Source organism: Oncorhynchus keta, chromosome 1 (assembly GCF_023373465.1).
Source record: "Oncorhynchus keta strain PuntledgeMale-10-30-2019 chromosome 1, Oket_V2, whole genome shotgun sequence".
In the NCBI taxonomy this organism is placed as follows: Eukaryota; Metazoa; Chordata; class Actinopteri; order Salmoniformes; family Salmonidae; genus Oncorhynchus; species Oncorhynchus keta.
This window is the reverse complement of record NC_068421.1, coordinates 26677866-26691642: the sequence shown is the minus strand read 5'-3', so window position 1 is coordinate 26691642 and position 13777 is coordinate 26677866. Positions and strand designations below refer to the sequence as shown.

General features: G+C 46.2%; 1 protein-coding gene across 4 annotated transcripts in view; it reads right to left on the bottom strand.

The window, feature by feature from the left end:
• Positions 1 to 13777, bottom strand: part of LOC118360136 (rho GTPase-activating protein 32-like) — a 48181-nt gene that overhangs the window by 16496 nt on the left and 17908 nt on the right. For all 4 annotated transcript variants that reach the window (XM_035739524.2, XM_052519909.1, XM_035739357.2 and 1 more), the window contains exons 2-5: positions 13311 to 13403; positions 12324 to 12429; positions 12055 to 12152; positions 10493 to 10577 (exon numbers count right to left, since the gene is read on the bottom strand). In XM_035739524.2, the coding sequence (XP_035595417.1) occupies positions 10493 to 10577; positions 12055 to 12152; positions 12324 to 12429; positions 13311 to 13402 (381 nt within the window). In that variant the 5' untranslated portion in view covers position 13403. The remainder of the gene's footprint in view (positions 1 to 10492; positions 10578 to 12054; positions 12153 to 12323; positions 12430 to 13310; positions 13404 to 13777) is intronic.

The window sequence follows — 13777 nt, the reverse complement described above, 5'->3', positions numbered from 1 at the left end:
GGGCCACTCAAGGACATTCAGAGACTTGTCCCGAAGCCACTCCTGCGCTGTCTTGTCTGTGTGCTTCTGGTTGTTGCTGGAAGGTGAAACTTTGCCCCAGTCTGAGATCCTGAGCAGGTTTCCATCAAGGATCTCTTTTTGCTCCGTTCATCTTTCCCTGGCGCTAAAAACATCTCTACAGCATGTTGCCACCACCATGCTTCACCGTAGGAATGGTACAAAGGTTTCCTCCAGACGTGACACTTAGCATTCAGGCCAAAGAGCTCAATATTGGTTTCATCATACCAGAAGATCTTGTTTCTCATGGTCAGAGTATTTTAGGTGGCTTTTGGCAAACTCCAAGCAGGCTGTCATGTGCCTTTTACTGGAGGAGTGGCTTCTGTCTGGCCACTCGACCATAAAAGGCATGATTGGTGGAGTGCTGCAGAGATGGGAGAACCTTCCAGAAGGACAACCATCTGCACAGAGGAACTCTGGAGCTTTGTCAGAGTGACCATCAGGTTCTTGGTCAGCTCCCAGACCAGCTCCCTCCTCTGATTGCTCAGTTTGGCCAGGCGGCAAGCTCTAGGAAGAGTCTTGCTGGTTCCAAACATCTTCCAATTAAGGATGGAGGATACTGTGTTATTGGGGACCTTCAATGATGCGGGATTTTTTTGGTACCCTTCCCCAGATCTGTGCCTCAACACAATCCTGTCTCGGAGCTCTACGGACAATTCCTTCGACCTCATGACTTGTTTTTTGTTCTGACATGCACAGTCACTATGGGACCTTATATATACACACACACACACGTGTGTGCCTTTCCGAATCATGACCAAACTTTTGTATTTACCACAGGTGGACACCAACAAAGTCATAGAAACATCAAGGTTGAACAATGGAACTAGGATTCAACTTAGCTAAATTTCAAGTCTCATAGCAAAGGGTCTGAATACTTACGTAAATATGTTTTCTTTGCAAACATTTCTAAAACCCTTTTTTCACTTTGTCATTATGGGGTACTGTGTGTAGATTGATGAGAAAGATACAGTTGAAGTTGGAAGTTTACATATGCCTTAGCTAAATACATTTAAACTCAGTTTTTCACAATTCCTGACATTTAATCCTAGCAAAAAATCCCCGTTTTAGGATCAGCGCTTTATTTCAAGAATATGAAATGTCAGAATAATAGGAGAGAGAATGATTTACTTCAGCTTTTATTTCTTTCAACACATTCCCAGTGGCTCAGAAGTTTACATACACTCAATTAGTATTTGATAGCATTGCCTTTCAATCGTTTAACTTGGGTCAAAAGTTTTGGGTAGCCTTCCACAATAAATTGGGTGAATTTTGGAACATTCCTCCTGACAGAGCTGGTGTAACCGAGTCAGGTTTGTAGGCCTCCTTGCTCGCACACACGTTTTCAGTTCTGCCCACACATTTTGAGGTCAGGGCTTAGTGAAGGCAATTCCAATACCTTGACTTTGTTGTCCTTAAGCCATTTTGTCACAACTTTGGAAGTATGCTTGGGGTCATTGTCCATTTGGAAGACCCATTTGTGACCAAGCTCTTACTTCCTGACTGATGTCTTCAGATGCTTCAATATATCCACATATTTTCCCTCCTTATGGTGCCATCTATTTTGTGAAGTGCACCAGTCCCTCCTGCAGCAAAGCACCCCCACAACATGATGCGGCCCCCCCTGTGCTTCATGTTTGGGATGGTGTTCTTTGGCTTGTAAGTCTCCCCCTTTTTCCTTCAAACATAATGATGGTCATTATGGCCAAACAGTTCTATTTTTGTTTCATCAGACTAGAGGACATTTCTCCAAAAAGTACTATCTTTGTCCCCATGTGCAGTTGCAAACCGTAGTCTAGCTTTTTTATGGTAGTTTAGAGCAGTGGCTTCTTCCTTGCTCAGTGGCCTTTCAGGTTGCATCGATATAGGACTCGTTTTACTATGGATATAGATACTTTTGTACCCGTTTCGTCCATCTTCACAAGGTCCTTGCTGTTGTTCTTGGATTGATTTGCACTTTTCGCACCAAAGTGCATTCATCTCTAGGAGACAGAACGCGTCTTCTACCTGAGCGGTATGATGGCTGCATGGTCCCATGGTGTTTATACTTGCGTACTATTGTTTGTACAGATGAACATGGTACCTTCAGGCATTTGGAAATTGCTCCCAAGGATGAACAAGACTTGTGGAGGTCTACAATTTTTTTTGAGGCACCGAGTTTGAAGGTAGGCCTTGAAATACATCCACAGGTACACCTCCAATTGACTCAAATTATGTCAATTAGCCTATCAGAAGCTTCTAAAGCCATGATATCATTTTCTGGAATTGTCCAAGATGTTTAAAGGCACAGTCAACTTGGTGTATGTAAACTTCTGACCCACTGGAATTTTGAAACAGTGAATTATAAGTGAAATAATCTGTCTGTAAACAATTGTTGGAAAAATTACTTGTGTCATGAACAAAGTAGATGTCCTAATCGACGTTTTACAAGAAATGTGTGAAGTGGTTGAAAAACAAGTTTTAATGACTAACATAAATGTATGTAAACTTCCGACTTCAACTGTATATATTTTTAATCCATTTTAGAATAAGGCTGTAACATAAAATGTGGAGAAAGTCAAGGGGTCTGAATACTTTCCGAATGCACTGTGTGTATGTTTGGTCTGTACTATAAGTGTCAGTGAGGCATGCTGGTCTCTCCCTAGAGTGATATTTATCTCTTAGCACATCTCATCTCCCCCTGTAGGAAGACCAAGGTCACAGACAGATTTCTGTTCAGCAGCTTCACCTCAGTCACACAGCTAATGTATCACAGCTGCCACAGCTACAGTAGGTCAGCTATTAGATGGCTTCAAATTACTGTGCTAGAGCTCCCATCAGCTCACACACGTCCCTTAGCATACATGTAATAGCTTGCTGGTTATGTTATACCACGCTGCGAACATAGCGGTTCACTGAGACTCTCTCAACAGTAAAAGCAAAGATGGTTTAGTATGATGACATGTAGAAACTGCTTCCCCAATAAAAATCCCAGATCACGCTTGTTGGCGATGTCATGGCAACTGTAACGTAGACGCTGGGAGTCGAGAAGCAGGTGGTAAGTTTAATATAACAAAGAACATGGAACAATGCAAGGTGCACGTAATGCTGGTTGCCAGGACCGGTCGTTAGTAATCCGGCTCCAGCTGCAGGACGACAGGCACAGAGGGACTGCCCCGAGGATGAGTAGCAGGCCGGACGGCAAAGATGAAATCCCAGATTATGTTGGGATCCAGAATGTCCTCCACCGTAACCCAATACCGCTCCTCTGGGCCGTACCCCTCCCAGTTCACTAGTTGCTGGAGCCGACCCCAATAACGTCGGGAGTCCAGTAGGGATCTGACGGCATAGGCGGGACCGTCCTCAACGTCCAGGAGGGGGACCGAGGCGTGCCGTGGGGCCGGCATCAGCCAAGGGACCAGGAATCACCAGCCTGAGAAGGAAAACATGAAAAAGTGAGATCCTCCAGACCACTGCGGTGGTAGTCTGCCTGCTCCTTCTGACGGTGGACGGTGCGCTGGAGTCTCAGATGAGTCTCGCTCCACACTTCTTCTGGGGGGCTGAACCAATTATCCACTGCAGAGGTTTTGATCTAGCCCGAGGTCCACAGAGCCAGGGTAAGCTGAAAACCCAGAACACACTGGAACGAACGGAGTCAGCCCGGTGGAGGAGTGACTTAACGAATTCTGGGCCCACTCTCCCTGCCGGTCCTGGCAGTAACTCCTCAGGAACTTCCCCAGCTCCTGGTTCATCCTCTCCACCTGCCCGTTAGACTGAGGGCTATACCTGGAAGTGGAGGCTGACCGTGACCCCGAGCTTCTCCATAAAGGCTCTCCATACTCGTAATGTGAATTGGGGGCCACAGTCGGAAATTATGTCCTCCGGAAGGCCATAATGCCGGAAGACCTGATGGAATACTGCCTCAGCGACCTAGAGAGCAGTAGGAAGACCAGAATGGATGAAGGGGATGAAACAACATGATTTGGAAAATCTATCCACAACCACACAAGATGGCGCTGACAGAGATGGTCGCAACGCTTCAGGTCCTTAGAAAACTATGTACGGTTGTTTTTTTATGTATTATTTCTTACATTGTTAGCCCAGAAAATCTCAAGTGTTTTTACATACAGCCGGGAAGAACTATAGGCTATAAAAGCGATGACAACTTACCATCATTACAACCAGGAATACGTCTTACCCGAAGCGGATCCTTTGTTCGGACCTCCACCCTGGACATACGATCTTATCCCAGAGGCCGACCCAAAACAACACGGTCGCCGCAGGAGAGGCAGACGGAGCGGCCTACTGGTCAGACTCAGAAGGCGAGCACACCATCCACCGCTTCTGAGTATATTACTCGCCAACGTCCAATCTCTAGATAACAAGGTGGACGAAATTAGGGCACAAGTTGCCAGCCAGAGAGACATCAGAGATTGTAACATTCTCTGATTCATGAAAACATGGCTCACTCAGGATATGTTGTCAGAGTCGGTACAGCCACACGGTTTCTTCACGCATCGCACTGACAGAAACAAACATCTCTCTGGTAAGGGCGGGGGTGTATGACTTATGATTAACGACTCATGGTGTAATCACAACAACATACAGGAACTCAAGTCCTTTTGTTCACCTGATAATTATTTTCGATTATTGTCACAGCCGTGTGACAATATCCCCCCAAGCAGATCCCTCGTCAGACCTGAAAGAACTTCACTGGACTCTATGTAAACTGGAAACCATACATCCTGTGGCTGCATTTAGGTAGCTGGGGATTTTAACAAAGCTAACCTAAGAACCATACTTCCTAAATTCTATCAGCATATCGAATGCGCAACAAGAGCTGGTAGCTTTCTGGATCATTGCTACTCGAATTTCCGCAATGCATACAAAGACCTCCCCCTCCTTCGGCAAATCTGACCATGACTCCATTTTGCAGCTCCCAGCCTATAGACAGAAACTAAAACAGGAAACGCCTGTGCTCAGGTTAATAGAAATCTGGGCTGACCAATCGGATTAGAGACAAAGTAGTCGCAAATCGACGGCGCAAAAACGAGACGTATGTGGCAGCGTCTACAGTCAATCACTGATTACAAAAAGAAAACCAGCCACGTCACGGACACCGATGTCTTGCTCCTAGACAAATTAAAACAAACTTCTTTGCGCACTTTGAGGACAAAAGTGCCACTGCCACGGCCTGCTACCAAAGCCTGTGGGCTCTCCTCTTCCATGGCCAATGTGAGTAAAACATTTAAATGTTTTCAAACCTCGCAAGGCTGTCGGCCCAGACGGCATTCCTAGCCGCGTCCTCAGAGCATGTGCAGACCAGCTGGCTGGTGTGTTTACGGACATATTCAAGCAATCCCTATCCCATTCTGTTGTCCCCGCATGGGTCAAGATGGCAACCATTGTTCCTGTTCCCAAGAAAGCTAAGGTAACTGATCTAAATGACTATCGCCCCATTGCACACACTTCTGTCATCATGCAGTGCTTTGAGAGACTAGTCAAGGACCATATCAGACCCTACCATACCCTAGACCAACTCCAATTTGCTTACTGCCCCAAAAGGTCCACTGACGATGCAATCGCCATCACACTGCCCTATCTCATCTGGACAAGAGGAATACCTATGTGAGAATGCTGTTCATTGATGACAGCTCAGCATTTAACACCATAGTACCCTCCAAACTCGTCATTAAGCTCGATACCCTGGGTCTTGACCCCGCCCTGTGCAACTGGGTCCTGGACTTTGACGGGCCATCCCCAGGTGGTGAAGGTAGGAAACAACATCTCCACCCCACTGATCCTCAACACTGGGGCCCCACAAGGGTGCATTGTCAGCCCTCTCCTGTACTCCCTGTTCACCCATGACTACGTGGCCATGCTCGCTTCCAACTCAATCATCAAGTTTGCAGACAACACTGCAGTGGTAGGCCTGATTACCAACAACGACGAGAGCCTACAGGGAGGAGGTGAGAGCCCTTGGAGTGTGGTGTCAGGAAAATAACCCCTCACTCAACGTCAACAAAACAAAGGAGATGATCATGGACTTCAGGAAACAGCAGAACCCTAAAATTTGATTTTAAATCAATGGATAGATGAGATCAAGAACGCTGAGGCACGTGAAGGAGTTTCCCTGCAGGAGCATGCCAGGGGGGTGATTTGGTTTGAGCACATACGCAACTGGATTTGACACGCCAAGGTAGCCACCAATATTTCTCAGAGATAGATTGAGTAGTGCGATAAATACCTGGATGTTCAGCGACAACAACTGTGTGCGCTCAGGTCGGCAGCCGATACCATATCCCTGTGGGAACATAGATGGGCTCAGGAGGACAGGTAGTGGTTGCGGGCTCCCTCTCCAGAGCCTGGTGAATGTCCACATCTACGTCCCAGATCACGGGGGCTACGACTCAAAAGGAAGGGATTATGGGTGCATTCTGGACAGGACCCTCTCCCAAATCGACAGGACAGGGCATTGGCGTTCTTTAAACCTGGGCGATAGGTCAGTGTGGAGTCAAATGTCGTAAAGAAAAGGGCCCACCTTGCTTGTCGTGGATACAGCCTCCTATCTGTCTGTATGCACTCCAGGTTCCGATGGTCGGTGAGGATGATGAAGGGGTCCTTCTCGCCCTCCAACCAGTGTCTAATGCCAACTTCACCGCCAGGAGCTTTCGATCGCCAATGTCGTAATTCCTCTCTGAAGGGGACAGTTTCATTAAGAGTAACATTTTTGTAGATTACCTTGTCGTTGAGACAGGACAACCCCCACGCCCACCTATGAAGTGTCCACCTCCACCACATAGGGTATTGTGGGATCTGGACGTTTGAGCAATGGGGCGGAGGTGAAACATCCCTTCAGTAGGCAGAAGGCCTCGTCAGCTGCTGGACTCCACACCAACCTACGGGGACCACAATTGAGGTGAGAGGAGTGGCAATGGAGCTAAAGTTCCTGATGAAACGGCAGTAGAAGTTGGCAAACCGCAAAAACCATTGTAACCCCTTTATGGTGGTTGAGACTGGGCATGACCTCACAGCATCTACCTTCTTGACGTCCATCTTCACTCCTTGCGGGCTGATTTGGTAGCCTAGAAAAGAGACAGCCTCCCGATGAAACTGGCACTTCTCATCCTTGACAAACAAACAGTTGGTTAGCCAGGAGGCGTTCCAGGACTACTTGGATGTGAGCGATGTGATCCTTCAAGGTAGCCGAGTATACCTGATTGTTATCAATATACACAACAACCTGGCCTCCGAACATGTGCGGGAACACCTCGTTGACGAATGCCTAGAACACCGACAGAGAATTGTCTAAGTCAAATGGCATCACAAAGTACTCGTAGTGACTAGACATCGTGCTAAAACCTGCCTTCCATTCATCCCCCTCCCGGATGTGGATGAGATTGTATGCACTCCACAGGTCCAATTTGGTAAAGAACCAGGCCCCGTGGAGCTGATCGATGGCTGCCGGCACCAACTGGAGGGTAACGGTACTTGGTGGTGATCTCACTCACTCCTCTGTAATCAATACATGGACGTAACCCTGCATCCTTCTTGGCTACGAAGAAGAAGCCTGCAGACGCAGGAGAAGTGGACGTACGGATGAAACCTTGTTGAGCGCCTCATGGATGTACTCCTCGATGGCCTTGGTTTCAGCCACCGACAGAGGGTAGAGGCATCTACAAAGGGGCACAGTGCCTGCAAGCAGGTCGATGGCACAGTCCCAGGGGCGATGAGGAGGGGGACCGGTGTCGTGGGTTTTGGAAAATATCTCCTGCAGGTCCTGGTATACATCTGGGATGTTGGGCTGAAGGAGAGCCACATCACTCAACCAATGTGCAACCACAGGGGACAGGAAAGCAAGTCCTCCAGCTCTCTTTCCTCTCGCCTCTATCTCTTTGCCCTTTCTACCACAGTGTAACAGCCAGGGAGGGAGAGAAGCGATGAGTGACGACGCTCCCGAAGTAGGTTATCCAGAAGGATGGCCATCTCGAGGAGTGAGTCCAAGGAGAGGTTGTCGTCTCGACAGGTCAGTCCCGTCTGGACCTTCTCTCACAGTACTCTTCTGAATAGCGTATGAAGGCCCGGCTCATTCCATCCGCTGGATGCTGCTACTGTCTGGAAGGTGAGCGCCTACTCAGCAGCAGTCTGGTCCTCCTGCCATAGTTGGAGTAGGCGCTCACTCCCCTCTCTGTACTCCGGTGGATGATCGAAGATAACACTGAACAGAGCCATGAACCCCTCATATGAATCCAGACGGCCGTGGCCCATTCCAACGCCCGCCCAGTCAGCAGAGAAATAACCTTGGCAACCATGGACCTCTCGATGGTGGGGGCTCTCATCTGGTGCGAAATAGAGGGAGCACTGTAGTAGGATGACACGGCATTTAGATGGGGTGCCGTTATATTAGCCGGGAAGGACAAACAGGCGTCGCTTGCCTAGGCGGGTTACTGAATGGGCTGGTGTGATGGCTCGACTGATGGTAGAGTATCCTCCGCTAGTTGAAGGCAACGCTTCTCGGGTATGTTCAAGACGTTGAACACGGCAAAGAACCTCTTCCATAGCCGTCCCCAGTTGCACCAGCTGGTCGTGGTGTTGACGAAGTAGGTATCCCTGCTCGTCAATAGTCTAGGAGATGTTCTGGTTTTCTGCTGCTTCCATTTTGTGAGACAGTATTCTGTAAAGTAGACGCTGGGAGTTGAGAAGCAGGTGGTAAATTTAATACACAAAAAAAAAGATACAATATAGGAGTAGCGTATTGACATGAAACACATAAATAATAATGCCTGGGGAAAGAACCTAAGGGAGTGCCAGATAAAGGGGAGGTAATGGAGTCCAGGTGTGCCTCATGATGAAGCACAGGTGCGCATAATGATTGATGCCAGGACCGGTGGTTAGTAAACCGGCGACGTCGAACGGCGGAGGGGAGTGGTGGGAGTGGACGCGACCACGAGGTTGGCTAGCTAAACTCATGCGCATAAATATGTAAAATCAGGTCTAACAGTCATCTCGCGCTGAACTGCGCGTGCCTTCAAATAAAAAGGCACTTTAAAAAATATATGTTTTTTTTTACAAAAATGAAAACGTGTTAGTATGTCACTTTCACTAGGTTGGAGTAATAACATGTTCAGCTACTAAGATTTTGGCTCAAATCTAGGTTGTGCCTTTAGATTGTGAAAAAATGGCCAACTTCTGAGATTTTTTTTACTTTTCTAACTCTAAACCCCGGTCTGGCCTGCTGTGTCTGCTTCCTATTTCTTCCTGTAAGTCTCGCAATGCTGGGCCTCTGGGTTTAGAAACTGTGGTAAAAGCATCAGTGTGCGAATGAGTAGATGACTACTGCTCTCTGCAAGCAAGCCAACAAAATTACATAGGAATTATGCAGGCAATAAACAGCCACTTTCACAAATGAGTGAGTAACCACTTCCGCTTGACTGATTCCAATTATCACCACAGGCACACACACAAAAAATAAAAAAAATAAAAATAACCCTCAACCATCTGAAATCTGTGCTGACTGTAATGGCGATGAAACTTCAATTAAAGTGTCAGCAAAAATTACCCTTAGGGCCATCCTAAAATGACCACCTGATGAGGCTATGGGATGATATCACAGGTGCAAGCTAAGCAAACAAAGCAACATCTTAAACAATTAAATGTTCTCTTACATTCTCCAGTGATGCACATAACTCCTCTCTCCTGCCACCTCCTGGAAGTTGAAAGCTGCCACAGTTCACGCTCTGTACTACAGTAGTACTGACCGGCTGTGGATGCTCCCACAGTAACGCTGTCTGCCCAGAAAACCCCTAATTCTCTGGTTGATATCATCACTTTAATCCAACTAGTACTGAGGATTACAGGTTTATCCTGAGCTGAGCGGATCAGAGAGGAATGAATGCTACTTAGTGGATTAACACACACATGGATTCCATGTTGCTGACTGCTGTATCACTTATTCAATTGTATTTACAAATTAAAGGGATACTTCGGGATTTTGGCAATGAGGCCCTTTATCTACTTCCCCAGGGTCAGATGAATTAGTGGATAACATTTTTATGTCACTGTGTCCCAGCATGAAGGAAGTTTATTTTTGCAAGCCAATGCTTACTGGCGTTAGTGCAATGACTGGAAGTCTATGGGTATCTGCAAGCATGCCAAAATTCCAACGCATCCCTTTAAGTACATAATGAATGAGAATTTACATAAATCTGTACTTTTTCCAAATATGGGAAAACAGAATGGGTGGTGGGGCAGGATGACCTAAAATAATTAGAACAAACTGCTGATGCAATGGCTTGGTTCCATTAAGGAAATTAGGTATTTTGTGGAACAATTCACCATGATGTCCACTGAACTACACATGAACTTGAGCCAAGGACACAATTACCAAACTACCAGCAACAAATGACTTCTGTTCTCCATTGAATGCATGAGTGTTCAGTTCTGGGCCGGGTCTCACCTGCACAGTGCCAAAGTCAACGATCTCATAGTGGAAGTGGGCACACTCAGCCAGCCTGGGAAAATGACCTCTGGGGAACGTCAGCCTGTAATACAGCAGCATCACCTCATCAGTATTCTACTGGCTGATACACTGAGGTGCAGAGAGAGCGAAAGAGAGAGAAGGAGAGAAAGAGAGGAGAGAGAAAGAGGAGAAATGAAAGAAAGGAGAGAGAAAGAGGGAGAGGAGAAATTAAAGAAAGGGAGAAAGAGAAGAAAGAGCAGAGAGAAAAAGAAAGAGGAGAGAGAAAAAGAAAGAGCAGAGAGAAAAAGAGCAGAGAGAAAAAGAAAGAGCAGAGAGAAAAAGAAAGAGCAGAGAGAGAAAGAAGAAAGAGGAAAGAAGGAGAGAAGAAAAAGAAGAAAGAAAGAACAAAGAAGAGAGCAAAGAGAGTGAGAAGGAGAGAAAGAGAGAGAAAGTAGAGAAGGAGAAAAGAGAAAAAGAGCAAAGAAATAGCGCAAGAGAAGAGAGAAAGAGCGGAGAAAAAGAGTGAAAAATGAGAGAAAGGAGAAAGAAGAGAAAAAGGAGAAAGGAGAGAGAAAGGAGAGAAAAGAGAGAGAAAGGAGAGAGAAAGGAGAGAGAGAAGGAAAGAAGAAAGAGAGAAAGGAAATAACAGAGAAAGAGGGGAGGAGAAAAGAGCAGAGAAAAAGAGGAAAGAAGGAGAGAAGAAAAAAGAAGAAAGAAAGAACAAAGAAGAGAGCAAAGAGAGTGAGAAGGAGAGAAAGAGAGAGAAAGTAGAGAAGGAGAAAAGAGAAAAAGAGCAAAGAAATAGCGCAAGAGAAGAGAGAAAGAGCGGAGAAAAAGAGTGAAAAATGAGAGAAAGGAGAAAGAAGAGAAAAAGGAGAAAGGAGAGAGAAAGGAGAGAGAAAGGAGAGAGAAAGGAGAGAGAAAGGAGAGAGAAAGGAGAGAGAAAGGAGAGAGAAAGGAGAGAGAAAGGAGAGAGAAAGGAAAGAAGAAAGAGAGAAAGGAAATAACAGAGAAAGAGGGGAGGAGAGAAAAGAGCAGAGAAAAAGAGGAGAGAAGGAGCGAGAGGAGAAAGGAGAGAAAAAGCAAAAGAGAAGAGAAAGAGGAGAGAGAGAGAGAGCAGAGAGCGAGAAAGAGTGAAAGAGAAGGAAAGATGAAAAAAGAAAGAAAAAAACAGAGAAAAGGGGGAGAAGAGAGAAGAGCGGAGAAAGCGTGAAAGGAGAGAGCGAAGGAGCGAGAAAGAAAGGAGGAGCGAGCAAAAGAAGAGAGCAAAAGAGAGCGAAAGAGAAAGAGGGAAAAAGAGGAGATAGAGAGGAGAGAAAGGAGAGAGCAGAGAGAAAGGAGAGGAGAGAAAGAGAAGAGAGAAAGAAGAGAGCAGAGAAAGAAGAGAAGGGGGATAGTAGTGTGAAAGAGAGAGAGTGGATAGAGAGAGTGAGATAGCAAGTTGACCAGTCGGTCTCTGCCCAGCCCATCAATTTACTGCACTTTATTTTACTGCCCTGGTTTAGAGGCCCATTTTACAGCCTATAATAGCCTGTTTCCGTGGGGACGGGAGCACCTACTTCTTCACGTTTTTGACCTTCATGCTGGCTGTGCTGATGCAGGAACGCAGGGTGGGCTCAGGCTCGACAGGAAGCTCTGTGAGCTCATCATTCCGTACCTGCCAATCAACACACACGATACTCAATATTCCTGAAGTGTAAACCAATTACATGATGGTCAAACCCATACTAGCAGTATCTATAAGACTACATAGTAGTAGAGTTAAGAGACTGCTGTTCCCAGGTTACAGTGCTCTTATCAGACCTCCTCTAGCGATAAAAGACTGTACCATGGCCATTGTGCTCCCTTGTGGGGACTTATCTGTTGGAGTAGTGCTGTTGTATGGATCGGGCTGGTTCTTGTCTTCATCTGGTGTAATACACAGTGACATGGCCCTACAGAGGCAGAGGGAGGGAAGGAGTGAGAGGCAGGAAGAATCCGAATCCATAAATATATTACATTTGACATACTTTAAATAAATATAAATGTCCATGTGTTCCACCAGAGGGAGCCAGCGAGAGAGACCGATGTATTCACATTATGTTTGGGGATCGAATCAAATCAAATCATGACATTGCACCAGTGGCCCAGAAAACTGTGGTATTTACATCCTTGTTATTCTGGTGGTAACAAATAACTTCACACAGTCTCAAATGGCTACTGACTGGTACAGAAAGCACCAGAGAGGAGTACAGCCTAGCCTACATACAGTAAAACACATCCTGGGCCCACCAGGGATTGCCTCACAAAACCTGCAGCTGAAATCTGAGTCAGTGTACTAGGCAGAGGAAGAAAAGTCCTTTCAGCCCAACTTTTCCCAGGTTCAATGAAGAAGAGTAGATCCTTGAGATTTCTCATTCCTTCCTGGGCTCAGACATGAGATCTGCTGATAATAAGGACAAGAACACTGGCACTGAAAGAATGAGCTCATCTCATCTGCTGGAGATCTGTGATTAAATTAGAGCCATCCTATCCTATCTAGGCCTGGTTGTTTTGCAGAATATTTACAGTTGATTGAGAAGATATCATGTGTGTCATCGCAGCCCTTTACAATGGGATGATATAGTATAGCCATCTCTAATGTCTTCTAGAATTCCTCTCGCTATCGCTCTCTTCCTCCCTGTCAATCTCTCACACACACATAACACATGCCCGTACAATCACTCACACACACACCCTCAACACGGCTTCTTTATATTTATGGGTGTGATATCTGCAGAGTCCTGGTCAGCTGACATAGCACCGGTTCAGTGTGGCGCGTGAGAGAGTAGCTCACCCCTCAAGGACGTCACCACTTCCTGGTTTTCCCTGTGGTCCTGAGGCAGCATTCCCAATCACCGCGGCAACCCCACAGCCAGCCTCCATCATACTGCAACAGTCAAGAGAGACAGAGAGACTTAGCTGGGAAGCTTCCAGACATTAACCCACTCTTAGCTGCAGCTGGTTCTCTCTAGAATCATTTCACACCTTTAACAAATTCATGGTTAATAAGTCTACAGTAAGAAAGGCATTCAGTAAATACCCACTTCTTACACGTTAAAATTGTTTCATTCAAACAGGTAAAATTGAAAATATATATTTTTTAAACAATATGGAATCCATCCATACTGCAGGCAGAGTAAAGCACTGGGACTTGTATGACTGTGTTTGGAATGGTCCTGAAAGGCAGAAACAAACCCTTCATGATGAGTGTTGTTGTGAAGAGTGTTGTGGCAGCCCCCATGGGGAGTGTTGTGACAGCAC